The 27,046-nt window shown below is 41.3% G+C and overlaps 1 protein-coding gene across 5 annotated transcripts in view; it reads left to right on the top strand.

The window, feature by feature from the left end:
* The window catches only part of LOC126252073 (acetylcholinesterase-like), a 224,611-nt gene that overhangs the window by 157,909 nt on the left and 39,656 nt on the right, over nt 1-27,046 (top strand). For all 5 annotated transcript variants that reach the window (XM_049952922.1, XM_049952921.1, XM_049952924.1 and 2 more), the window contains one exon: nt 23,031-23,181. In XM_049952922.1, the coding sequence (XP_049808879.1) occupies nt 23,031-23,181 (151 nt within the window). The remainder of the gene's footprint in view (nt 1-23,030; nt 23,182-27,046) is intronic.

Here is a 27,046-nt window from a genome sequence, read left to right as displayed (position 1 = left end):
ACCTCATGATGAAGCCTTTTTGCTTGTCTTTACACAATACTCTGCGATAAATTCCCAAAATTTAAACATTTTGATTGCAATTGAAAACTGATCATCATGCTGGGAAGACTTTTCTTGTAACTGAAAACTGATCATCACTGTGGCAAGCCCTTCAGGTATGTTAATACAATATTTTAAGGCATATGTGTCTTTAACTTACTGATTTTATAAGTTTAAGATTGACTATTGGATATCAAGAAAATTAATGAGAAGATATAGATCACTTTGGACTATCAAGAATCCGAATGATGGAAAATAATTTAATATTAAAATAAATAGTTATAAGAGATATTTTTCACCTACATCTGCTGAGCAAAATGTGAGTTTCAGTCATAACAATAGAAATGGAAATTATTCATCTTGATGAGTAAAAAGATACAAAACTGTAAAAATAGACTTAGGCAGAAATATTAAATGCAAATGATTTCTTAATAACATTAAATTTGGTGTAGATGTTTTGCAGATACATTATTATAAATATGATTATGATGGATTAAATAAATTAATGCAATGCACTATCTAGCACAACAGCTTCTTTTAGACTTGGAGATGTAATAATTTTCACACCAGGTAACATTACTAAAAATAATAAAATAACTTACAATTTCATCATAAAACATTGTTCGTTACAAATATTTTAAAGAAACCTACATCATAATTGCTGGGGGAGTTCATGAAAAATAATATTTTTAGTTATAATTTGATAAATTTTGTGAAGTACTTAATCTACACTGTTGACAGTACCACAGAAACATCTCTTTCATACATTCTACTTTGGTAAAGTTACAATACAATTAGTACAGGAAAGGCATATCGTTTACTCTGTTAAAATGAAATTTAACATATTTGACATGGAGGCTAGACTGTTCTGTACTCTACTTAGTGCACAGAGGAATCAACATACATATACGTATATGTGATGGTTTTCTCTCAAAATTGTTAGCTATAGTGGCACAGGTCGTATCATTGTCACCTCACTGGTTGCTTGTACTGTTTGTGTAACACCTGATGTACTCATCAATATATGTGGAGCAGATTTCGCCATGCTCCAGGTACTTCAGACTTCTACAAGTTTAGGGAGGTATGTAAAAGCTCATTCTCTGTGATTCATCCCAATGATGGATATAGTCTCCCATCGGCGCTATCAGATTCTCCGAATGTCATCTGTTCCTTCTACTTAACAATCACGTCCTATATACTCTCTCGTAAGGTGAACCATCTGTGGCCTCTGCCAACAGCTAGTCACTCATGCTGTGTACTGTGTGGTAGTGTCTCAGCCTCAGTCACACCATCCATCCCATGGATAGAATCATGAAAATGTACAGCAATAATTAGTATAATGACCGCATATGGCATTTCAATGCATGTATATGTGCATTATTTAGACATACCATTTGTAGGTGGATGTTCACGGGGTCAGGGATTTTCTCTGCCTCGAGATGACTGGGTGTTGTGTGTCATCATTTCATCCTCATTCACTCGCAAGTCGCCGTAGTGGCGTTAAAGAACTTCTGGAGCGGCGGCCGAACCACCCCGCGAGGGGTCTCCCGGCCACCAATGCCAGACGCTGATATGCACTCCTGGAAATTGAAATAAGAACACCGTGAATTCATTGTCCCAGGAAGGGGAAACTTTATTGACACATTCCTGGGGTCAGATACATCACATGATCACACTGACAGAACCACAGGCACATAGACACAGGCAACAGAGCATGCACAATGTCGGCACTAGTACAGTGTATATCCACCTTTCGCAGCAATGCAGGCTGCTATTCTCCCATGGAGACGATCGTAGAGATTCTGGATGTAGTCCTGTGGAACGGCTTCCCATGCCATTGCCACCTGGCGCCTCAGTTGGACCAGCGTTCGTGCTGGACGTGCAGACCGCGTGAGACGACGCTTCATCCAGTCCCAAACATGCTCCATGGGGGACAGATCCGGAGACCTTGCTGGCCAGGGTAGTTGACGTACACCTTCTAGAGCACGTTGGGTGGCACGGGATACATGCGGACGTGCATTGTCCTGTTGGAACAGCAAGTTCCCTTGCCGGTCTAGGAATGGTAGAACGATGGGTTCGATGACGGTTCGGATGTACCGTGCACTATTCAGTGTCCCCTCGACGATCACCAGTGGTGTACGGCCAGTGTAGGAGATCGCTCCCCACACCATGATGCCGGGTGTTGGCCCTGTGTGCCTCGGTCGTATGCAGTCCTGATTGTGGCGCTCACCTGCACGGCGCCAAACACGCATACGACCATCATTGTCACCAAGGCAGAAGCGACTCTCATCGCTGAAGACGACACGTCTCCATTCGTCCCTCCATTCACGCCTGTCGCGACACCACTGGAGGCGGGCTGCACGATGTTGGGGCGTGAGCGGAAGACGGCCTAACGGTGTGCGGGACCGTAGCCCAGCTTCATGGAGACGGTTGCGAATGGTCCTCGCCGATACCCCAGGAGCAACAGTGTCCCTAATTTGCTGGGAAGTGGCGGTGCGGTCCCCTACGGCACTGCGTAGGATCCTACGGTCTTGGCGTGCATCCGTGCGTCGCTGCGGTCCGGTCCCAGGTCGACGGGCACGTGCACCTTCCGCCGACCACTGGCGACAACATCGATGTACTGTGGAGACCTCACGGCCCACGTGTTGAGCAATTCGGCGGTACGTCCACCCGGCCTCCCGCATGCCCACTATACGCCCTCGCTCAAAGTCCGTCAACTGCACATACGGTTCACGTCCACGCTGTCGCGGCATGCTACCAGTGTTAAAGACTGCGATGGAGCTCCGTATGCCACGGCAAACTGGCTGACACTGACGGCGGCGGTGCACAAATGCTGCGCAGCTAGCGCCATTCGACGGCCAACACCGCGGTTCCTGGTGTGTCCGCTGTGCCGTGCGTGTGATCATTGCTTGTACAGCCCTCTCGCAGTGTCCGGAGCAAGTATGGTGGGTCTGACACACCGGTGTCAATGTGTTCTTTTTTCCATTTCCAGGAGTATATATATATATATATATATATATATATATATATATATATATATATATATATATATATATCACTTAAGGTAACGCACAAAGCAGGCAGTGATTATTTTAGGCCTAAAGGAGAGTATGTGAAAAGATGAACTTTCAGAGAAGTTCGTGGCTTTTGCCGAGTGGTACTATGGTGCCTAAGCTCTCTAAAAGGCTCAGTAAATACTGTATTTATCATAATCAACTGCTAAATGATACCACATTCTTGTCACAAAGCTCTGAATATGAGACGTAAACACAGAACATAACCAAACACATACGAACTGACCAAGCGTCATTTTCGGGTAGAAGAATACAACTTGGCCAAAGACATAGTGGACAAGGTTTCAGATGCAGAAAGATATAGACATAGTTACGAAACGAGGTATCTATAGTTTCAGCTATCCACTTCCAAAGCCACCTAAATATTATAGCGACTCCATGTTGGTGTTTCTTGCAGTAGAAAACCTTTGTCATCTTCTGCTAATAATGCTAAATTATTCTGTCACACAGTGGAAGCTGCAATGCTAGGCAGGCGATGCAGTGACAGTTGACTGAAACAAATACACAATCGTATAGTATTACAAAACAAGAATCTGACAGTGCATGTTCCATAACTTGATAGTGGGTGGCAGCTACTGATTTTCAAAGGGCATTGTAACACCAAAAGCTGTCCTTTGATAGGCCACTACTTGACACTGTCTGCCAGATACAAGATCTCAAAACTGCAATGGAACACTAGTAGCTCTCAGCTTATATGAACAATGTATTTCGGCATTAATACATTGTTCTTAAACTACAGGGCTCTGAAACCAGTATTCTAAAACCAACAGCTGGCCATTTGTAAGTGGGAGAATGTTGGCCACCCTGCAGTGGCACGGAATAGAATGGATTGGAATGTCATAAAAATTCCACAATGCATTGACACTGATTTTGAAAATGTTATTGTATGTAGTTCATAGAAACCTAAAAAAGAAATTACAACGAATTTCAGATTGTGACAATCAAACACAGAACTTCAAAATGGAACATAACTGGATGGGATGGTACAGATCTTCACAAAATTTGGAAATGTAATGCAGATGCTGGTTTCATATTGACTGTCAATGGATTAAGATATCAGTGTCAAAGGTTCTTGGGAAGATATTTTTTACATTATGGTTGTGGGGATAGCAGTTGAGGGGGTAATAGTGGAATTGTCTGCTAACATCAAACCTTGACATATTCTTGCTGCACTCGCTCATTATGTAGTAGCGGGTAAAAGTGGTTTCAAGTTGCGATGCATTCCAACAACCAAAAGCTGTTTCATTAATATCAGCAAGTCAAGATTTGACAGTGTCTGTCAGATGTACGATCTTAGAACCGTCCTGTAACACCAGTAGCTGCCAATTGTTTCAAATAGTTCAAATGGCTCTAAGCACTATGAGACTTAACACCTGAGGTCATCAGTCCCCTAGACTTAGAACCACGTAAACCTAACTAACCTAAGGACATCACACACATCCATGCCTGGGGCAGAATTAGAACCTGCGACAATAGCAGCAAAGCGGTTCTGGACTGAAGCGCCTAGAACCGCTCGGCTACAGCAGACGGCTTTTCAATTGGTCCGAGTAGTGCATTTGTCAGATTTGTGAAGTCACGGTGGATATCTGTACCCTATAGATTAGGTCAAAAGACATGACATAACAAAACTTTGAACAAATTGGTCTAGACATCACTGTGCTACAGTAAACATGTAACAATTTGCCCCATGTACAGAACGTTTGTCGTCTTCTGCTGATAATGCTAATTCATGACCCATAACCTGATAATCGATGTCAAATCATGGATCTCAAATAATACTGAATCATATGCATATTTGTAACATATAGATATCAAAAGTCACGCTACGCCAAACATTGTAACATATAGGTTCACACACCACTGTGTTACAGTAAGAGGGCAACAATTAGTCCAATGTACAAAACGTTTGTTACCTTCAGCTATTCTGCTGGTGTATGATCCAGAACCTGACAGTGGGTGTCACATAACGGATCTCATATAGTAACAAAGCATAAAAGGTTGTAAGTGCTCCATAAATCACATCTGTCCCATGAAATTGTAACAAACACCCCCATACATAATTACTATTACATAAAATAGTAACAAATTATCTCCATCATACACCACCATAGTCACAGCAAGCAGTAACAAACCTTACATCGCTGACTAAGCTAACTGAGACTCATTCTGCCAAGTCGGAACTACTTTTAACAAGAAAAATTATTAGTTTGGCAGTTATGGCTTGTTGCTGCTACCAAGTGAAGATTTGTTTCAGCAGGCAAACCACTGTGTGACATTATGTGTGGAGGTCAATATCCTGTAGATGACCAAACAATCTATAACCCCATTACTGTGACATTATACCATCATATGCAGGTCATTGATACTGACTGCATGAAGACACAGTACAAGGTTGCAGCTACACACTGATTGGGAGTTTTATGTTCAAAGCCACCAAACCGCTTTTCTGATTTTGACAATATACAGTGATGGTCACTGTCCTGCACAGGGCAAAATTTTTTGCACCAGTAGTAATTATAGTATCATCTTTACAATTTTGTGTGGCAGTAGTGATGTATGTAGCATTTTGTCGCAATTTTTCAGTAAACTAGCGTTGTATAGTTCAAAGTGAAATGTAGTCTCCACTGTGTGATTATATTAGCACAATCAGCAGATGAAAAAAAATTGTATGTGAGCCAGTTTGGTACAATTTTGCTGTTACATATCAATGTATGAATCAATTTGTTGCAATTTTAGCCATAAAGGGCTTGTGATGTCATACATGGAGCACTGACACATGCACTTGACCTCACAAATATGACAGCATTTTTCTTGATGAAACAAGTCTGGGGTTGCTGGCACTGGTAAATTTCAACTTAATAACTGTTAAATTTTGCTTGATGTCTGTGAAACTGATATCTCAGTCCATTAATGGTGAGTATCAACGCTGCCATTCGAAATGCTCTTAAGATTCTTTGGATCCTGTTCCCGTCATATCCCATTTCATTCAGTTTTGAGAGTCTCTGAGTGAATGTGCCATTTTGAAATGCACTGTGGTATTTTTTGATACCCTCATTCATTCTGCTCTATCATGAAGCTCTGTCTGTGAATGACACTATTTTAAATTGTGGATTTTTTTGTTTTGTAGTTATGAACTGATTTTGTTGGTTTTAGTTTTGTAGATGTAATTGAATACATCCATTTCAAATGCAATGTGAGATGTTTTTGACATTTTAATCAATTCCGATCCATTTCATAGCAGATTGACTACACATTCATAGATCCTGTAGCTGACACCCACTGTCATGTTATGGCGCATATACCGTTAGCTTCCTGTGTTACAATGCAATTTTAAAATCCAGTAGCTACTGCACAGTATGAAGTTATCGCATTTACACTGTCGCATTCTAGTTTCACTATACTATTTCATTTCAGAATACTGCCTGTTTTTAAATATTCATTTCTTACATATACTAATGGGCATTATTACTGTACAGCACGCTATATAATACAAGTCACATGTAGTATTTATGGCAGCATTGTTATCATTGCCATCTTTATATTACAAACATTTTCTAATTTAAGATAAAGTTGATACCATACTATTGGGCCACAGTAATGTAGGCTGATTCTGATATCAGTTTCAGCCAAACTAAGAGCACGTTTTGACAGATTTAGACATGGGAATGATACTGTTTAGCTACCATTGTCTTTGGACAAGGTGTATGTAAACGTTTTGTATCTGGAACATTACAAAGTTATGCTTCCATATCACAAAAATATGCAGTTGAAGATATACAACACAATAAATGTCTCTCCAAAACCACTACTTCCCCCTAAAATGGTGTTTGATCAGTTGTGTTTCTATGCACAGTTAATTTTTTGATCCTTGTTAAGCATAATGTGTTTTATAGAAAACTTAAATATGGAAATATTCAACTCAACTGTGGTTGTTCCGAAGTACTGTTTAACATGTATGCACATGGCATAAACATGGTGTGTGTTTGTGTGAGAGAGAGGGAGTGGATGGGTGGCTGATTGGGTGGGTGTGGGAGGGTGGGTGGGTGGGTGGCTGTGTCTGTTTTGCTGCTGATGAAGGTTACGTCTTTTACATATGGAAATACTCTGTTACTCCATTTATATAATTATTTGAAAACTAATTCACATCATTTAAATACCCAGGCCAATAATTTTGGTAGTACTACACCCTGGATGACAGGGAGGGGTAGAGGAAAATTCTAGAGAGAGTGGCCAGAAAAATAGTACAGTCTGCTATTAAAAGTTATATACATAATTCGCTAATATAAATTTAAAAGTGATAACCTCTATAGATAAACGCAGTAATGCTCATACGAGGAGCGTTCAATACATAATGCAATACATTTCTTTCTCGGCCAGTTTCGATTAAAAAATGCGGAATTTGTTGTACGGCATCTTGAAATATTACCGGTTCAGCCTCGATAGTTTCATGAAGCTCTGACAGGTGGCGGCACTATACGTAGCCTTCAAAATAGTAAAACTCCACCACAGTTCAAAGTAGTAAACAAGCTACTGTCACTGTTAGCAGCTGTGAACAATGATGTGTTGATGCAGCAACCCTTCCTGTTAGGCCCTTTTTGCATCGAAAACCTTCTGTGTATTGACAATAGCATCTAAAGCACTGCCCTATAAAAGACGTTTCCCGCTTCTTCAGCAAAGTCAGCCTTGAACAGTGGCATTTAAATCCTCAGAACAAGCTTCATATGAGCGGTACGACCGGGGCATACAATGACGCCCAGCCTAATTTTTGACGCTGCCGCCACCACACCACCATGATCAGCACACGAACTGCTTTCAGCTGCCGCTCTCGAGACTACCGTTCCTTGATCATCATCTTAGCAGTCCTCCAGATTGGGATGAAATGAACAGTCTATTGACTACTGAACACGTATTAAGAGTAAACTAGACAAAGACGAAGTGAATGACATGTAGCAGGAATGTGAATGGCGAGACACAACATCAAAGTTGGGGATCACGAAGTAGTCGACGTTAAGGAATTCTGTTAGCAAGGACGACATGTACTGAAGATTAGCGCAGGCAAGGATGGCAGTACTGGCGAAGAGATGTCTCCTGATTCAAACAATGGCCTTAATGTGAGGAACAGATTTCTGGCAATGTGCGTTTGGAGAACAGCAATGCATGGTATTGAATCACGGACAGTGGGAGAACTGGAACAGAAGACAACTGCAGCCTTGGAGATTTGTACTCCTGGTAAGATTATAACTTAACAACACTTACAATTTGTACTTTTCTAGGCCTTTTTTGTCACAATCTATATAAGATTTTCAGTGTGTATATGACAACAAAAGCAATTCAGCTTAAAACATTATGACCATGTGTAATGCCTGGTGGCTGATGCACCCTGAATTAGGTAATAACTTTTACTCGTTTTCATGACAGAATGTAAGTTAAAATACCAGATATATGTTGCTGTTGTTCACCTCTGTTATGCAATTTTCTATTTTTTTGATCGCAGATGGCTCATCAATGAGCTGAATCTAGTAATCAACAAAGGAATTTTATCGATCTTGAATTAGGATTTTTATGAACATATTTTAATGTGTTATGTAGCACTGCTTGCTTGATAGTACAAATTATTGTGCAGACAAAGAAGAATTCGTATAGGTAATTAAAACAATGTGGTTGTAGAAATAATAAATTTTGGTAGGTATGATGTAATGAAGTACAAATTATAGTTAATTTAGACCTTGCATAGCATGAATGAGCCAAGTGTAGCAGATTGGGGGATAATTGACCAGTTCATGTACCCCTGACTAACCTTTTGCGACAGGTATTTTATTCTCTGTTTCTGTGTAAAGCAATTCCTTTGCACCACTCACCAATTTTAATGGTTTTAATATGCTTTAATGTGAGGATTCACTTACAGTATAATGTAATTAGGCTACTAGTTAAGGTCGTGTAGGTTATTCTTGTGAAGATTTGTCAGACATATAAAGTGACAGAGTACCTCTTTACAGAAAGAGGTACTCCCTGACCCCGCAAGAACACGAGCCGCGGACAGTAGGAGACAGTAATTGTGACTGCTTAACTGTTTATGTCACCTGACAGTACTGTAAAGTATCCAGCCTGACCGTCCTTACCGCTGCCTGTTAGGCACCAATACGTTTAGCATGTAAGTCGAGACTGCAAAATGGTCACCTGAGTGCAGACCACGGACCACTTCACATTGAGCAGTATGCGAGGGCTGGAGAGATGCACAGTTATCTGTCTCCAGTTTTAAACGATTTCATGCCCCTGGTTTGTGCGGCTACATCGTCCTCAAAAATGACAATCTTCGTGAGATTAAATTTAATGCAGGAATGGCTATTCTCGTAAGCGTTAATAAGACTCGTCGCCTCTGCCCCTATCCACCAGCTTTCAAGCAGTCGCTGTATCAGTGCATGCGCAACATAGATTTACAATATGGTCTCTCAACCTGCCCCAACATGAAGTAATGGATACATTGGCTCCCAGTGAACTCATTCTCAGCTCTCCCACCCTCACACCATAATGGAGATTTTAACACAGAGATTGCTTTTTGTGTTTCTGCACCCACATGGCCGTCGAATACACCGATTGAGGGCCTCGTAAAGTCATAGCAGGAGTATAAATTAACCAGAGAGCACTGCCCACACATCAACACTTCAATATGGTCGTTCATTGCTATTGACCACTTGGTATACTTTCGAGCCTTTGCACACACTGAATGGGATGTGATCTATGGCTTGCAGTCAAGTGACCATTTCTCGATCTGCACTCACCTGCCAAACAGATTGGTACCCAAAAGGCAGCAGCCAATTTGAGTGCTCAGTAGGGAAGACTGGGTGCTTTACAGCCTACTTTGGCGTTTATGCACTGTGGCAGTGTCTAAGGATGGGTCGATCATATTACCGAGACTATGCATTACGCCACTGAAACATCCATTTCACAGTCTCTAAAGAGACTGCTTGTTTTACGAATCTCCATTTGCTTCTGGAATATTGTTATGCGTTGTGGGATGCGCATCAAATAGGACATCAAAATAATTGAAAGAGTGGCAGGGCGTTTTGTATTGTTGCCAAAAACGGGAAAGAGTGCCACAGATATGATATGCGAACTGAGCTGGGAATCATTAAAACAAAAGCGTTTCTCGTTGTGGCAGACGCTTCTCTCCTCAGATTGTGAAAATATTTTGTTAGTGCAGATCTGCACAGGGAGAACTGATCATCACAATAAAACGAGATGTAGTGGAACAGAACCCTCCCCACTGACGCAAATGACGAAAAAGGAAAATGTTTATTTTTTATTTTAAATGAAATTACGCAATTAATTATTTAAATTATCATTTTTGTAAATTAAGATTAAAATAAATAAATAAATTTTCTTGTAAACGCGCTCTTTGGTCGGAAGCAGCGAAGACAAGCCATTGCTATCTCTGACCAAAGAGGTGCGGTAGCGTTGATAGACGTCCGCCAGTCGAGAGCGGCAGCAGTTGCAATTAAGATCTCTTACTCTGATAACACGTAGAGCAGTTCATAGGAACAGTGCAAGTGACTGATGTATTCTTGTAAATGATATTGACCAGTCTGAAATTCGATAATGTCAGATCTCATTGCAACTCAATTTCGTTTGGTCGTAAATAAGTACAAGCAATAAATGAATATGAAAAACAGCAAGATCAAGAGTTAGAAAAAAAATCATTTCCATACCTACCTACTTCAAGAATCGGAGGGATAAAATCAACGGAGACAGTAGCCTGACCAGCAGCTATCAAGAGAAAACGAAGATCTACACAGCCTACTGTAAAATTAGGTAAAAAGGGATTCTAAAAGCAAATTCACTCTGTTAAATCTCAAAAATTATGCAAGGTTGTTATTTCTGTAGTAAATTGACCCATATTGTCCGATACAGTCGTGAAAAGTTACATTCTCAATACTGCATTAAAAACACTTTCTTTTGGCGACTTAGAAAACTGTAATAGAAATTTGTTCACATAGAAATAAATTTTCTTTTGTCAATTTTACTTCGGATCGAGAATGAGGGTTAGTCTCATTCACGAGTTCCTATCCCCCTAAACTTTAAAAAATAAACTACCTACCAAAAAACCAAATTTACTGCAGAGAGAAGTCAGAGCTCGCTCGGGACTATTTAAGTATTTGTTTTTCCCCATAATGTTCGAAAGAGAAATGGTAGAGAAATAGTTCGAAGTTGGTTGGATGAATCCGCTACCAGGCAGAGTAATCATGTAGTTGCAGATGTAGACACCTACAGGCCGGCTAAAATGGCAGCCTTTCATTTGGTGGTGGCATGGAGGCCACTCAGAAGTCAAAGCAAGGCAAACGGTTGACGGTAGGTTCAAGGAACGGCCAATTGCAAAGAACTTCGCAGCCTTTCGGGCTGCAAAGGTGAAATGTCACTTAATTATTAGAAATGGTGATAAATAATCGTGGAAACATCACAAACTGTTCCACTGAAAGTTCAGTCGTATAGAAGGTCATTTGGAGGTTTTCTGGGAGAGGTGGGAGAAGCGAAGTGGCTGTTGCAATGGGGAACGGAAACCTCTAGACTAACCCGAGAAACTTTGCCCAGACTATGGCGCAATATTTCGTCAGAGTTAAGGCTCCTGCAAACGATCAAACAATTTGTCAACTTCACTACGTTTGCCGAACATTTAACGATTTACTGTTTGTTACAGTATTCCTAAAGTGAAAAAGCTTAGCTCTGGCGATGACATGTAGGCAGGTGTCGGAAGATTTTAGGAGTTAATATGTTCTGAAGCGAAATCTTACGCAGTACCACTTGACAGTTGCCTAAAGGCCTAAACTGTAAAACTGAAGGAGAACAAATAATTTTGTACAGCCAATGGCGAACATCATGTCCTTCATAAAGGAGCACGCTGATGTTTGACAAGTTTGTCAAACGTAGGGGATGTTTGACGCGTTTACCAGAAAGTTTTCCTGACCGAAAATTTGAGAACATGGCGAACGGTGTTTGTATGACTGCTACGACACATGTGTTTGGTGAAGACTGTTGTGAGTTTCCACAACTATGGAAAGTACAAGCGAGAATAGAAACAAAATAGCACCGCAAGTACCAATTGAAACGAGTCGTCGGTCCTGCATACTCCGTCTCCTGATTCTCGCCCTGGCGGTGATCTTCATACAACTTCTTTTGCCGCTATGCTCTTCGTCACCTTTCCGCTTGTCGCCTGTCGCTGGAGCTTCGAATTTACCCTGGTTTGCAGGATCCTTATAGAGCTTCATTTGAAGGACATGGCCCATATCTTTGATCTCTCGTCGTCTTGTGTCGGGGTCGAAATCTTGAACTTCATAAGTAATATCAGACAACTGTCTTACAACCTTATAAGGACCAGGGTGGCGCCTGGGGAGCTTCTCAGAGAGACAAACCTTCCGAACAGGAGTGAAGATCCAGACGAAGTCACCAGGCCGATAGACAACAGGGCGGTGGCTCGCGTCATACCTTCGGCGACCGTTTTCTTGAGCCTGCAACGTGCGGAACCGAGCTAACTGCCGAGCTTGTTCAGCTCTGGTTAACACCTGCCAGATGTTGTCGTCATCCATGTCATAAGGATGTAACGGAAACACAGTGTCCAGCGTCGTAGTCGCCCCACGCCCATGCACCTGGAAAAATGGCGTAATTCCTGTGGTGTCTTGTTTGGCGGTATTGTAGTCAAAGTTCACGAAAGGTAGCACCTCATCCCAGTTGCTCAACACTGACGAACGTTGATAGCAAGTCGGCCAAGGTCTTATTAAGTCGTTTAGTTGGCCCGTTAGTCTGCAGATGGTAGGCAGTCATCATGTGATGAGTAATGTAGCACCGACGGTTTATCTCTGTCACAAGATTCGATTGAAAAACGTTCCCTCGATCCGTAATTAACGACCTTGGGGCACCGTGTTTTAATACAATGTCTTCCACGATGAATTTCGCTATCTCGGATGCTTCGGCTGTTTTCATGGCTTTTCTAATGGCATAGCGTGTCAGATAATCAGTGCAAACAATAATCCATCTATTGCCACCTTTGGAAATCGCCCGATGAGGTCGTTCCAGTCAGGTGGATTCTGAGGAACTGCCTTTCTCCTCTGGTACTCTCGACAGTGCGACACACAGCGACAGACACTCCTAAATAAATCTGGTCAGAAAAATCTCTTGCTGATTCTATCGTATGTCTTAATAAATCCTAGATGCCTTGCCTCAGGTGTGTCATGGAATTTCTGGAGAACATCTAAGCGCATGTATTTAGGAATAACTGATAGCCACCTCTATCCAAACGGATCAAAGTTTTTCTTGCAAAGTAATCCATTAACTACCTTAAATTGTTCTTTCACATCCTCTGACCAATTTAAGGCAAGCGTAATTGGAGATATCTTAGCATTCTTGTTCTGCTCAGCAGAGAGATCCTGGAGTGCAGCGAGACAGTCACTATCTTCATTAAAGTCTTGATGGTCTTGCATAGGATCTCTTGAGAGACAATCGGCATCTTAGTGTTTTCTTCCAATTTTGTATAGTATGGTAATGCCATGCACTTGAAGACGTAGTGCCCACCTGGCGATTCGTCCTGTTGGATCCGTCTACCAACAAAGTGAATGATGGCCTGTAACAACTGTGAAAGGCCTTCCATACTGTCGAAATTTACACATGGCACAGATCACAGCTAGACATTTTCTTTCTGTAGTTGACTAGTTTCTCTCGATTTTTGTATGTGTCCTAGGAGCATAGGCTATAACCTTCTCTTTTCCATCCGAAATTTGCACCAGAATAGCACCGATCCCATACCCGCTGGCATCTGTGGGTAGTTCTGTAGGTACTCTCTCATCATACAGACCAAGTACAGTGTCAGTCGTCAGAGCTTTTCGCAGTACATCTAAAGAATTTTGTTGAGCACCACTCCAGATAAATTTGGCATCAGCTTTTAACAACTCTTGGATCAGCCTAGCTTTGATACAAAAGTCTTTGTTAAAAAGACGGTAATGAGAACATAATCCGAGTAAGCTTATCACATCTCTAATACATTTAATAATGGGAAATTCCATTATAGATCTCACTTTTTCTGGGTCTGACCTCACACCTACGTTTGACACAAGGTGTCCTAGTGCTCTGATTTCTTTTGCTGCAAAAAGACAGTTCCTTGGATTAAGTTTCAGTCCGCCTTGTTGGAGACACATAAGAACGGCCCTCAGTCTTTTTATATGTTCATCAAATGGCTCTCAGAACACTATAATGCCATCTAAATAACAAAGACACATCGTCCACTACAGGTGCCTTAGAAGATTATCGATATCCGTTCAAAAGTTGCTGGTGCATTACACAAACCATATGCCATTATCTTAAACTCATACAGGCCCTCAGGGGTGATGAATGCAGTTTTCTCACGATCAGCCTCATCTACTTCGATCTGCCAGCATCCCGAGTACATGTCCATGGTTGAGAAAAACTTAGCCCCTTCAGACAATTTAGTGTATCGTCAATTCGTGGAAGAGGGTAAGCATCCTTTTTAGTTATCATATTAAGCTTCCTGTAATAAACATAAAATCTTCAACTGCCATCCTTCTTCCTGAAGAGGACCACTGATGACGACCATGGGCTCTGCGAAGGCTGAATGATGTCATTCTTCATCATTTTCTCTACCTCGTCATGAATTATTCGACGTTCCGTTGATGACACGCGGTATGCTCTCTGGCTTATAGGTTGATGGTCTCCAATGCTAATCCGGTGCTACACCGTCGATTTGTCAAATTTGCTCTTCACCTATGGAGAACCCTTGAAGAATGGCAAGTAGCTTATTCTGTTGTTACTTAGTGAGATCTGGTGATAGTCGAGATAAAAGATCTTGTAGTGGTAGCGCAAATTTCGCCCACAGACTCGGCATGGGAGATTTCTATGACACTCAGCTGTTCTTAATTAACAGCTCAGCGTTTGCTACGCACATGCGTCTTGGAAGGATCTGCGGTTCTCGGCGACAGTGAACTATCCACAATTCACCGAATCCGTTCTTAAACGAGACGACAGATGGTGGGATGACCAAGTTATTCTTCAGTGGTATGCTTCTCTTACATTCCACCACAAGATCACTGGGTCGATGCATGGCATGACGCGTGACAGTTACCTTTCTAGCGCGGATGCAGGAATGATCACTTTATCCAGCACACATAGTCTCCACATACTCTGGTGCGCATCTTCTTGTCCGCAGTGTCTCATCTCGTCTAGCATAATCTAGGAGCGACCACAATGTATAATTGCCTGAGAAGCTTTCAAAAAGTCCCATCCGAGAATGACGTCATGACTATTGTAAGACGATGAATTCTAAGGGCTGTGTATGGCCACTTATACCCACACGAATGGTACATCTTCCTGTAGGTTTTACATATTTCCCATTAGTCACCTTCAGTAGAGATGTTTTGTTGTCGACGAATACGGTTTTCTGCAACTGTCGACGGTACTTGTAGGAAATAACTGAATATGATGCTCCAGAATCCAAGAGCTGGGTGGTGGGCCATCCATGAGGATATCGACGTAGTTTACTATCATTTTTGTAGTGATCGACGGCGGAGGATTTTCCTCTTCGGAGGCCTCACTTCCAAGGAAGATTGCACCCTTTAATTTTCCAGGCTGTGTCGGCTAGGTGGTCGTCTGGAGCTTCTAAACGACGATGGAGACATCGATCGGCGTGTTGGGGAGCGTCCTCTCCAGCGGCTATCTTGCGGCGATCGTGATCTACGTCGTCCTGCACCCACATCTTCTTGTTCATCTTCGTCGTCCCGGAGTTGTCGTCGGCTAAGATCGGTCTGCTGTCTGCTGGCGCGGGTGTCATCAAATATCCGCCGCCTGTCTCGATAATAGCGCACCACATGACCCGGTCGTCCACAGTGGAAACATACTGGTTGGTTATCCTGGGTCCTACAGACGTCACTCTTCCTTGGTGCCCAACCAGGTTCCTCATGCGGCATTGTGGGAACGTAACTCCGCCTGGGTCTCGACTTTTTCACCGTTTCAAAGGGAAATTAACGACGAGAGATGGGGTTCAAAGTCTGTTCCACTTCCTCCCTTATGACCTATTGAAGCGTGTCGGTTTTTTGCTCGCTGTTCAAAACAAGTGCCTTCTGAAATTCCTCTCTCATTATCTGACGAAGAACACTTGTGAAATCAGTTGCTTCCTCCATCACGGACATCGATACGACGTTTGGAAGCCATTCGAACTTCTTGCGTGTAATTCTTTTTTGATGCATTTTTCTCGATATACTTTCACCATTTTACGAAGCCGTCTGCTGTACAAACCTCCTTCAGGATTAGGGATTGATACATGTCCTCAGCAACACCCTTCATGAAATGTGCAACCTTATATTCCTCCTTCATTCTAGGATCCACTATTTTACACAGCTCCAAGACGTCTTGAATGTAAGACGCTGTAGTTTCTTCTGGAAGCTGTGCCCTGCACTTTAATTTATCTTCATCCTTGCTCTTCTATCATTGTGTGTCGCCGAAATACTTGCGCAGTTGCGCCTGGAATATTTCCCAGTTTGTGAACTTCTCCTCGTTCTCATACCACTGCCTGGCAGTGCGCACCAAGTAGAAAAATACCATAGCCAAACACACGGTGTCATCCCATTTTGTACATGCATCTATACGCTCATATACCTTCAGCCACATGTTTGGATCTTGGCCATCGTCACCATAGAAACTGAAAGAATGTCTCATTGATGGTACACAGTTGCTGTCATCATAACGTCCACTTCTTCTTCTGTCTCCGATAGATCGTGATCTGTTGAACATGGCTTGAACTCGGGTTTCTCGCCACGTAAACGGATACTCTGTCGTGGCCTGATGGGAGCCACTGTGTCGTAGATAATGTGCGCTACTACACGTTCCAGTATCCAGGGTCTCCACCAGAATTATGTCACGTAGAAGAAGGTGTAAAAGGATCAGTGACGGACACTAACTTCACCTACCGAAGGTTTATTCAGCACTTGCGCATACAACAGCGCGGAGCGAACTGCTCCGGTCAGAACACATGAAGTACACATACTGCTACAGAACATTCCAGTACAATGATTCTTGATATTTGTGGATACTTCTAGAGCGTACTAGAACAGAATATAGAAATTAAAATTGAACAATCCAGGTGAGTTTTGAAATCACTACCCTCCATGCTACAGTTTAGTATCATAACCACAACACCCCGGAACTACTCTGCTTCTTCTGCAACAATATCAACAGCAGCAGAAAATGGTATAAAGGGAGTAGGATTCATTATGAACAGGAAGATAGTGCAGAGAGCGTGTTAATGTGAACACTTCAGTGATTTGGTGGTTGTCATCAGAATCGAAAGCAAACCGACACCGATAATTCGGGTATACATGAGGATATTGAAAGGGTAATACAGTACGTAACGGGTGATGAAAATCTAACAGTCGTCAGGGACTGGAATGCAGTTGTAGGGGAAACAGAAAAAAAGGTTACAGCGAAATATGGGCTTGGCACAAGGAATGAGAGAGGGAAAGGGTAGTTGAGTTCTGAAATAATCTTCAACCAGTAACAGCGAATACTCTGTTCAAGAATCACAAGAGGAGCAGTTATATTTGAAAAAGGCCAGGTGGTACATCGTGGTCAGACAGAGAATCCGAAATCAGATACTGGCTTGTAAAGTGTACCTGGTGCAGATATACACTCAGATCACAATGTAGTAGTGGTGAAGAATAGGTTGAAATTCAAGAGATTAGTCAGGAAGAAAAGAAGTGGGATACGTAAGTACTAAGGAATGACGAGATACGCTTGAAGAATGGACGTATCAAAAATGGACCAGCACAGAACTTGGGAAGGAAAATATAGGCAACTGCGAAGAAACCATGGGTAACAGAAGAAATACTTCAATTGATCGATGAAGGGAGCAAGCACAAAAATGTTCCGGGAAACTCAGGAATAGAGAAATACAAGTCGCTGAGGAATGAAATAAATAGGAAGTTCAGGGAAGCTAAAACGAAATGTCTCCAGGGAAAATGTGAAGACATCGAAACAGAAATGACCGTCAGAATGACAGACACAGCATACAGGAAAGTCAAAACATCCTTCGGTGACATTAGAAGCAAGGGTGATAATATTAAGAGTGCAACGGGAATTCCACTGTTACATGCAGAGGGGATAGCGGATAGGTGGAAAGTGTACACTGAAGGCCTCTATGAGGGCGAAGATTTGTCTGATGTGATAGAAGAAGAAACAAGAGTGGATTTAGAAGAGATAGCCGGGCGGTGTGGCCGAGTGGTTCTAGGCGCTTCAGTCCGGAACCGCGCGACTGCTACGGTCGCAGGTTCGAATCCTGCCTCGGGCATGGATGTGTGTGATGTCCTTAGGTTAGTTGGGCTTAAGTAGTTCTAAGTTCTAGGGGACTGATGACCTCAGATGTTAAGTCCCATAGTTGGTTGGTTGGTTGGTTTGGGGAAGGAGACCAGACAGCGTGGTCATCGATCTCATCGGATTAGGGAAGGATGGGGAAGGAGGTCGGCCGTGCCCTTTCAGAAGAACCATCCCGGCATTTGCCTGGAGTGATTTAGGGAAATCACGGAAAACCTAAATCAGGATGGCCGGACGCGGGATTGAACCGTCGTCCTCCCGAATAGTCCCATAGTGCTCAGAGCCATTTCAACCATTTTTAGAAGAGATAGTTGATCCAGTATTAGAATGTGCATTTAAAAGAGCTTTGGAGGACTTAAGATCAAATAAGGCAGAAGGGATAGATGACATTCCATCAGAATTTCTAAAATCATTGCGGGATGTGGCAACCAAACGACTATTCACGTTGGTGTCTAGAATGTATCAGTCTGGCGACATACCATATAACTTTCGGAAGAGCATCATCCACACAATCCCGAAGACGGAAAGAGCCGATAAGTGCGAAAAGTAGCGCACAGTCAGCTTAACAGCTCATGCAACCAAGTCGATTACAAGAATAATATACAGAAGAATGGAAAAGAAAATTGAGGTTGGCTAGATGACTATCAATTTCCTTTAGGAAAGATAAAGGCACGAGAGAGGCAGTTCTGACGTTGCGGTTAATAATGGAAGGAACACTAAAGAAACATCAAGACACGTTCATAGGATATGTTGATCTGGAAAAAGCATTCGACATATAAAATGGTGCAAGATTTTTTAATTCTGAGAAAAGTAGGGGTAAGCTCTAGGAAGAGATGTGTCATATACAATATGTACAACAGCCAAGAGGGAATAACAAGAGTGGAGAACGAATTACATAGATTAAATATATTAAGTAGGGTGTAACACAGGGAGGTAGGCTTTCGCCACCACTGTTCAATCTCTACATCGAAGAAGCTATGACGGAAATATAAGATTGCTTCAGGAATGGAACTAAAATTCAAGGTGAATGGTTATCAATGATATGACTGGCTGATGACACTCCTATCCTAAATGAAAGTGGAGAAGAATTACATGATCTGCAGATTGGAATGAACAGCCTTATGAGTACAGAGTATGGATTGAGAGGAAATCGAAGAAATGAGAACTGTGAGAAACTTAACACCAGGGCTGATGGTCACGAAGTAGATGATGTTGAGGAATTCTGCTACGTAGGCAGTAACATAAACAATGTCGGACGTAGCAAGGAGGACATTAAAAGCAGACTAGCAATCGCAAAAAGGGAATTCCTGGCGAAGAGAAATCTGCTAATATCAAATATCGGCCTTAATTTGGGGAAGAAATTTCTATGTTCAAATGTGTGTGAATTTCGCGCAATCAGTGATATGGTGCCTCTACCAGCGCGGCCACTCCGCACTGCGAAATTACTGAGAATGTACGTTTGGAGTACAGAATTGTATGGTAGTGAAACATGGACAGTGGGAAAAGTGGAACAGAAGACAATCCAAGCATTTGAGATGTGGTGCTACAGGCGAATGTTGAAAATTAGATGGACTGATAAGGTAAGGAATGAGGAGGTTCTGCGCAGAATCGGAAATGAATACGTGAGAAGCACCGATAACGAGAAGGGATAGGATGATAAGAGAATGTTAACAGATGAGGAAATGCCTTCCATGGTACTAGGGGGAGCTGTAGAGAGGCAAAAACTGTAGAGGAAGACTGAGATTGGAGTACATCTAGCAAATAATTGAGGAAGTAGGTTGCGAGTGCTACTCTGAGATGAAGAGGTTAGCACAGGAGAGGAATTCGTGGCGGACCGCATCAAACCAGTCACAACATTAATGACTAAGAAAAAAAAAAGAAAAAAATCTCTATTTTAAATATCGAATCGGCGACGTCCTCCATAATCGACCTGAACAAGAGAACCATGTCCCCCAAGTTTTTTTTAATGTGACAGTCTTCGTTGTAGTTATCAATGATACAATGTTGACATTAATAAGACCTGTTCAGTGTTGGTTGTTTGTAGACGTTTCTCCATCTTCTGTTCCTCCTCCAGCGTTACAGCAACCACTCATCAATTGCTGCAGACTATTAGAAGTTTGGAAGAGTTGGCGGAGAGGAGAGGTTTTAATTTCTCAACCGAAAAATCTGTGTGCGGTTTTTCCAAATGTTAACGCTCTGTTTTGCACTTTACTGGGGTAAGAATGAGCCACGTTGCTCCTCATGTTAAGGGCACAGTGAGGTTCCTGCGAGTCTCATTTGGTCTAGAGATAAAGGCCTCATTCGGTAGGACGGATTGCCTCTTATAGCTGGCTACGTCTGATTTTGATATCTTAACCAAGGTTGGGGCAGATCTCCACCTTGGCTCCTAAAGAGGCTCACAGATATTTCCGATTCGACGGAGTTTCATAAAGATCGCACTTCTTTCTTTTATAGCTTTTTGGATATGCATCAAGGTTTTAAAATCATGTCAACTGGCGTTTCAAAGCAAAGGGACATTCTCGACTGTTCAGTAGTGTTTCACAACCGCATCTTCAGGGTTTGACTTTCGAATGAATACACCGTATTTGACACAGAGATCTTGAAGGCTTCGGGGCAAATGATGTGCTTTCACAACAATAAGTTCATTGTCTGCTAAAATTTCCTTAGTGCCCTATAATGTTACAACAATTGTACTATTCAGAGAAAATGTTACAATAAATTGAAGAAAATCTGCTTCTTTCTCAGTTGCAAGGGAAGTTTGTATCTCCGCGCTGGGTATCAGTGCCCGCGGAAATTCGGATAAATAATCAAGCAGACCAAGCAGCGAAAGGGGTCTACAGGGGACAAAACGTGGCACAGTTTCCCTTCCCCCCCCCCCCCTGCAGTCATTCTGCTGTTGACTCAGAACTGTGACACTGTGGGAGGATAAATGGCTGGCGGAGAGATACTCTAAGCAATTGGTGGCAGAGCCAACAATCTGGCCAAAGCGTCCATCACATTGGTCGCTCTCCTTGGATCAAGTGACCCTGACCTCTCTCCGAATGGGCACTGTCCCCTGACATACGTTGTCGAAATCATAATACGCTACCTTTAAACTGAGAGCACTTTTTATTGTGCTGAGACAGCAGATGCAAATTTAGGTGGAGACCTGATCTATATCTTATGTGATGAGTGGTCAAGTGTGATACGAGTGTGATAAACCTTGACAACTTTGTGAAGATTTTGGTCTCCAACCTCAGATTTAGCCTGGAAATCTTAGTGTGTTTCAGAGCGGCTGGCACATCCTTTATATTCCGGCAATAGTCTGAAAGAGCTATCTTCTGTGTTATTTTAATCCTTCCCACTGCTTCTTCCTTTTTTCTGTAAGTCTTAGATCTAGAAAAAGAATGTTCTTTGAAGATTTTTTTATTTGTGGTGTGTATATATGCATGTCATCAGGCCATTTTTATTATTTTTCAACTGAAGTTAAATTTTTGTATCCTACGACTTTAACCCACACCCAACTCAAAATTTTATTGCCGGTGCTAGAGACCCTCCTGTGATGCAGCCACATAGATACATCGCCAGCATCAACGTCATCATCCATGACACTGTGATGTGTACGAGGTTATTCTGGAAATAATAACTTGCTCGATACCACTAAACGCTGTTACAGGTTTGGTACAGCACCCTTCCTTTTACTGTAGCCTTATCTCTGAATTCTTATACAAAAATAATTAACTTTTTCAGTTTGTGAGTAGTAAGGAACAGTTTCAAGAACTTTAAATTTTAAACCATTTCAGTTCTTATTATCTACCTACACAGATAGTTGCTACTACTTCTTCTTTAATTATATGTCTGAACATGATTCGTAAGTGATCGAAGTAGTAATAATTTATGGAAATTCAAATTCTGTGTCTGCTCCATCCGAATTGTAACTGCTGCACTTGTGATACATGACAACTTTTGTCTTGCTCAATACAAGATGAGTACAAAATTCAAACAGACAATATATCTTTGGATATCGTGGGGTAGAATGGAGATCCTAATTTTACTTTCTAGGACACACAGGGGCAGCAGCTGCTTTCCAACATCAAATTTGAAATAACAATAACTATGTGATCAAATAATTTTCTCCGGTCACAGCATCTATTGCTAGACACATTACGAGAATATCAGTTCCTTTATTTCTTTAATTAATATTTCCATTGCAACAGTGTGTATCACTTCACGGTGTACTTTGCCATCTCTTGTCGCACGGTGCTCAGTACTTGCGCTGTTTTTGTACTCTGTGCAAAAATAACTAGAACATGGTGACTGCCAGCAAATAAAACAACTGCTGCCGATGTGAAAAATTCTTAACCAGCATCTGACATTTCAAAATTGACTTATAATTACATTGGTGAAACAATTCTCTCATTCAAAATGCCTATTGTCACTAGGCATTTGTTCCACAAGATAAAAACGCATAATGTTGTGAACACCGCGAAGTAACACTTATTGCTGTGCAAAGATTTGGTACATACATCTCTTAAAAGGCTGTAAGTGTGACTTATATTTTCTTTTGATGCATTTTAGGAAAAGAAGCAAATTATACACCATCCGTGGGAACCAAATATCGAGCCAGATGTGGAGGATGCTGTAGTTACTGAGTCCCCCAATCAGATGCTCATAGACGGCCGTTTCAACAACGTGCCAATCATGATGGGCACTGCTTCTGCCGAAACTGGTACGTATTCCTTGTCTACCCCATCCGAGTCGTAGCTGCTACACTCGTGCTGCATGACGGGTTTTTTCTCGGTCAGTACAAGGCTAGTACAAAATTTAAACGGAAAACGTTTCGGATAAATTTTCTGTAACTTCTTTGCGTCTTCCAGTATTTGTTCCAACAGCTGACTCTTGTCATTCTGGTGGTCACGGCATTTGTATCAGAGTTAGTGGCCTATTTCATTAATGTACGAAAACTAAAATCTTTTAAATGAAAGAGATATTATAAGGTAATGCATCTATAGTTAATGGTTGTATCTTCCCCCAACTCCAACCCTTGAATCACCACCACCATCTACCCCAAATAATAGTGACAGTCCATTTCATCCCCTTATTAACATTTTGCGTCCAGTAAACGTTTCTTGTTCTAAATTACACCTATGTATTTTGAACGTATCCCCAAAATACTCCGAATTTTTGCTTACGTTTCAGCTGTGATTGATGACTGCAGAAAAGTTTCAGGATGTTCCTCATCAGGACTCAGTTTCACGTGACACAGTATTAGAAATACATATAAACAGCTGGGATACACCTTTCTGAAGAAAACTCTACATTAGTAATTTGAGTTTATTTGCTCCTACAGGAAAAACAGGAACACTAATATCCATAGGATCCATAATTACAGAGCGCTGACTCACATGAAACTTAGTTTAATTATAGACAAAATAACGAAATTGTCTTTGATATATCCACGGTACACCAATTTTCTCAATAAATAATCATCTGATTTCCAATTAATGAATCATAACGTTCTCTAGTTCACATAAGATATGACACTCGCACGTATTAAAGAACAGGTATACTGAAGAATATGTTATTTTTTCGAACATCTACACACTGTTACAGAAAAAGAATTCCACACTAATCTTACCGTAGTCTTTTTCTGCATCACTTTATTTTCTACAGATAATCACATCTGTTCCATTCCAAATATTAAAAAGCCTTGACATTTAATTCGGAGAGGAATTAGTCAATTACTAAGAACTGTTTTCCTTCCTTTTGAAATCTATTTATGAAACATAAAAAATTTCAAATCTTACTGTCGTATTGCTTCTTTTCAATAAGTTAATGACGTATAATGATATAGCTTTGAGATCTGATAATACTTAGTGCGATCACTTCTCTCAACATAGGAGTTTGGTTATTTGATATGTTGTGGATTTATTTATTGCTGCCTTGAGACTTATTGTCTATCTTTATGCAACAGATCCTATTTGCAGTATTTGTTTAGCTTGTTACGTGTTCTAATTGTTTGAAATTTGAGTTTTAGTGTTATAATAATAATAGCGATTAACAAACGGTAAGAAATTTTATGTAATTGTGGCAGAGTTAACTGAGACGTTATGTGCACATGTTTCAACCAGAAACAAAGAAAATTTTAAATTCATAAGGAGAAGAATGAATAGTAAACCGACAAGATTTTACGGCAGTAAAATGAAAAGGAAAACTTCAGAATCCAAGATATCTTTTAAAGCCTTAATTTTTATAACCAGTTTCGATAAGACTATATAATCACCTTCGGAACTACACTGCACAGAATCAATTTGGCTGGGTAATAGGTTCACAAGACAAGTATAACGATGTACAAAATTAATTGTCCATACCCTTGGAAAAGTACTATACCTTATGCTCTACAAATTCACATAATCTTTTCCATCTGTGATATGTATCATGTCGTATCATGCGTACGCATGTGAAGATCAAGGAAATAATTGGATAACAGCATGTCAAATTTAACATAAACCATATTTGCGAACATAAGTATAGTGCGACGAATACAAGTGCTCATGCTCACACAGAAGCTGACTGCAGACTGGATGCTGACTGTAGACGATCCTTATGATTCTGGCACAATGCTGTACAGCCTGTCGCTCTCAGTGTGGATCACTTTTTCCCAAAATCAGATGGTATATCGCGAGACTCATATATTCTACACCAACGTGAATAATCTTATTGTTGCCACTTCTCCCAACGAGTTTAAAAGTTTCGATGGAATACTGTCTATCCTTTATTTGATCTTAAGTCCTCCAAATGTCTTTTAAATTCTGATTCTAATACTGGACCCCCAATCTCTTCAGTAATGACTCCAGCCTCTCCTTGTCACGTCATCAGACAAGTCTTCCCCCTCATAGAGACCTTCAATGTACTCTTTCCACCTATCCGCTCTCTCCTCTGCATTTAATATTGGAATTCCCGTTACTCTCTTAATATTACCACCTATATTTTCATTTCACGGCAGGTGGTTTTGTTTTTCTATATGTTGCGCCAGTCCTCCCCACAATCATTTCTTTTTCGAATTCTTCACATTTTTCACGCAGCTGTTTCGCTTTAGCTTCCGTTCACTTCCCATTTATTTCATCCCTAACTGACATGAACCTCTGTATTCCTAATTTTCCCTTATCATTTTTGTACTTCCTTCTTTCACCAATACATTACCCATGGTTGCTTGACAGTTACTTCCTTTCAAGTTCCCTTCAACTGGAACGCCTACTGAGCTATTCCTTATTACAGTATTTGTGGCCTTGGAGAACTTCAAGCGTATCTCTTCTTCCCTTAGTCCTTACGTATCCAGCATCTTCGCGCATTGATTCTCCCTGACTAGTCTCTTAAACTTAGGCCTACTCTTCGTCGCTACTACATTGTGAACTGTGTATGCTCCTGGATACTACTTACAATACAGTGCCTGATTTCCGAATGTCTGTCTGACCATGATGTAATCTAACTGAAGTCTTACCCTATCTTCTGGCCTTTTCCAAGTATATCTCCTCCTCTTGTAATTCTTGAACATAGTATTCGCTGTTACTGAGGATGTTTATTCCCAAACTCAATTAGTCATTGTTTTGTCTTATTCCCAGTACCAAGTCTATACTGTCAAACAATCCTTTCTTGTACTCCTTCCCCTACAACAGCATACCATTCCCCGTGACTATTAGAATTTGATATACCTTTACGTACTGACTTACCCGTTCAGTATCCTCAAATGCATTCTTCACCTTTCCATCTCGCTATTACTCGCTGAAACTTGTTACAAAACTCAATTAGTCTTTCTCCTCTCTCATGCTTTGTGCCAAGCCTATATTGTCCGGTTACCTTCTCTCCTACTCCTTCCCCTACTACTGCATTCCGGTCTCCCATGACTGTTAGTTTTTCGTCCCCTTTTACATACTGTATTACCCTTTCAATATCCTCATACACTTTCTCTATATCTTCATCATCAGCTACCGACACCGCCATGTACACCTGAACTATTGTTGTCGGTGTTATTCTGCTGTCGCTTCTGATGAGAAGAACCCTATCACTGAACAGTTCGCAGTACCTCATCGGAATGATAAAGTGGACAGTAAATTAGTTACTCTCTTCTGTATAAATTCGCTATCTCAATACCATTTTATATTTCTGTTTATTTTAGGACACAAGTTGTTTAGACAGCTTTATTAAGAGGGCTGGTAACTCTTGATTCTACTGAGATTGAGAGCACTTCCCTCACATGATTAGTAGCAGAGCTTCTAGTTATATCTCTCTGGAGAGAATGATGAGTTTTAGTGTGTAGTAGAGCCGACATAAAAAAAGTATTACACTGTTACATTGCTGTATGTGAGCTCCGATTTCTCTTATAGTATCTCTGTATTGAGCTCGCGGGAGTGAGTCGAATGACATATATACTGTCTCTGCAAGCTTCTACTCGCGATATAAGGCAGCAAGTATAAGGCAGCAAGTATAAGGCAACAAGTATGAACAAAGTGCACCCCCATATGTGTAAGTCATCTTGGCACGGGATTCCGCCTGAGACACGCGAGAGGGTGTGTGATTCTGCAAGGGGGTTTGGG

This window comes from Schistocerca nitens, chromosome 4 (genome assembly GCF_023898315.1).
Source record: "Schistocerca nitens isolate TAMUIC-IGC-003100 chromosome 4, iqSchNite1.1, whole genome shotgun sequence".
Classification (NCBI taxonomy): domain Eukaryota; kingdom Metazoa; phylum Arthropoda; class Insecta; order Orthoptera; family Acrididae; genus Schistocerca; species Schistocerca nitens.
The sequence above is the reverse complement of the archived record's forward strand: the minus strand, read 5'-3'. Positions and strand labels throughout refer to the sequence as shown.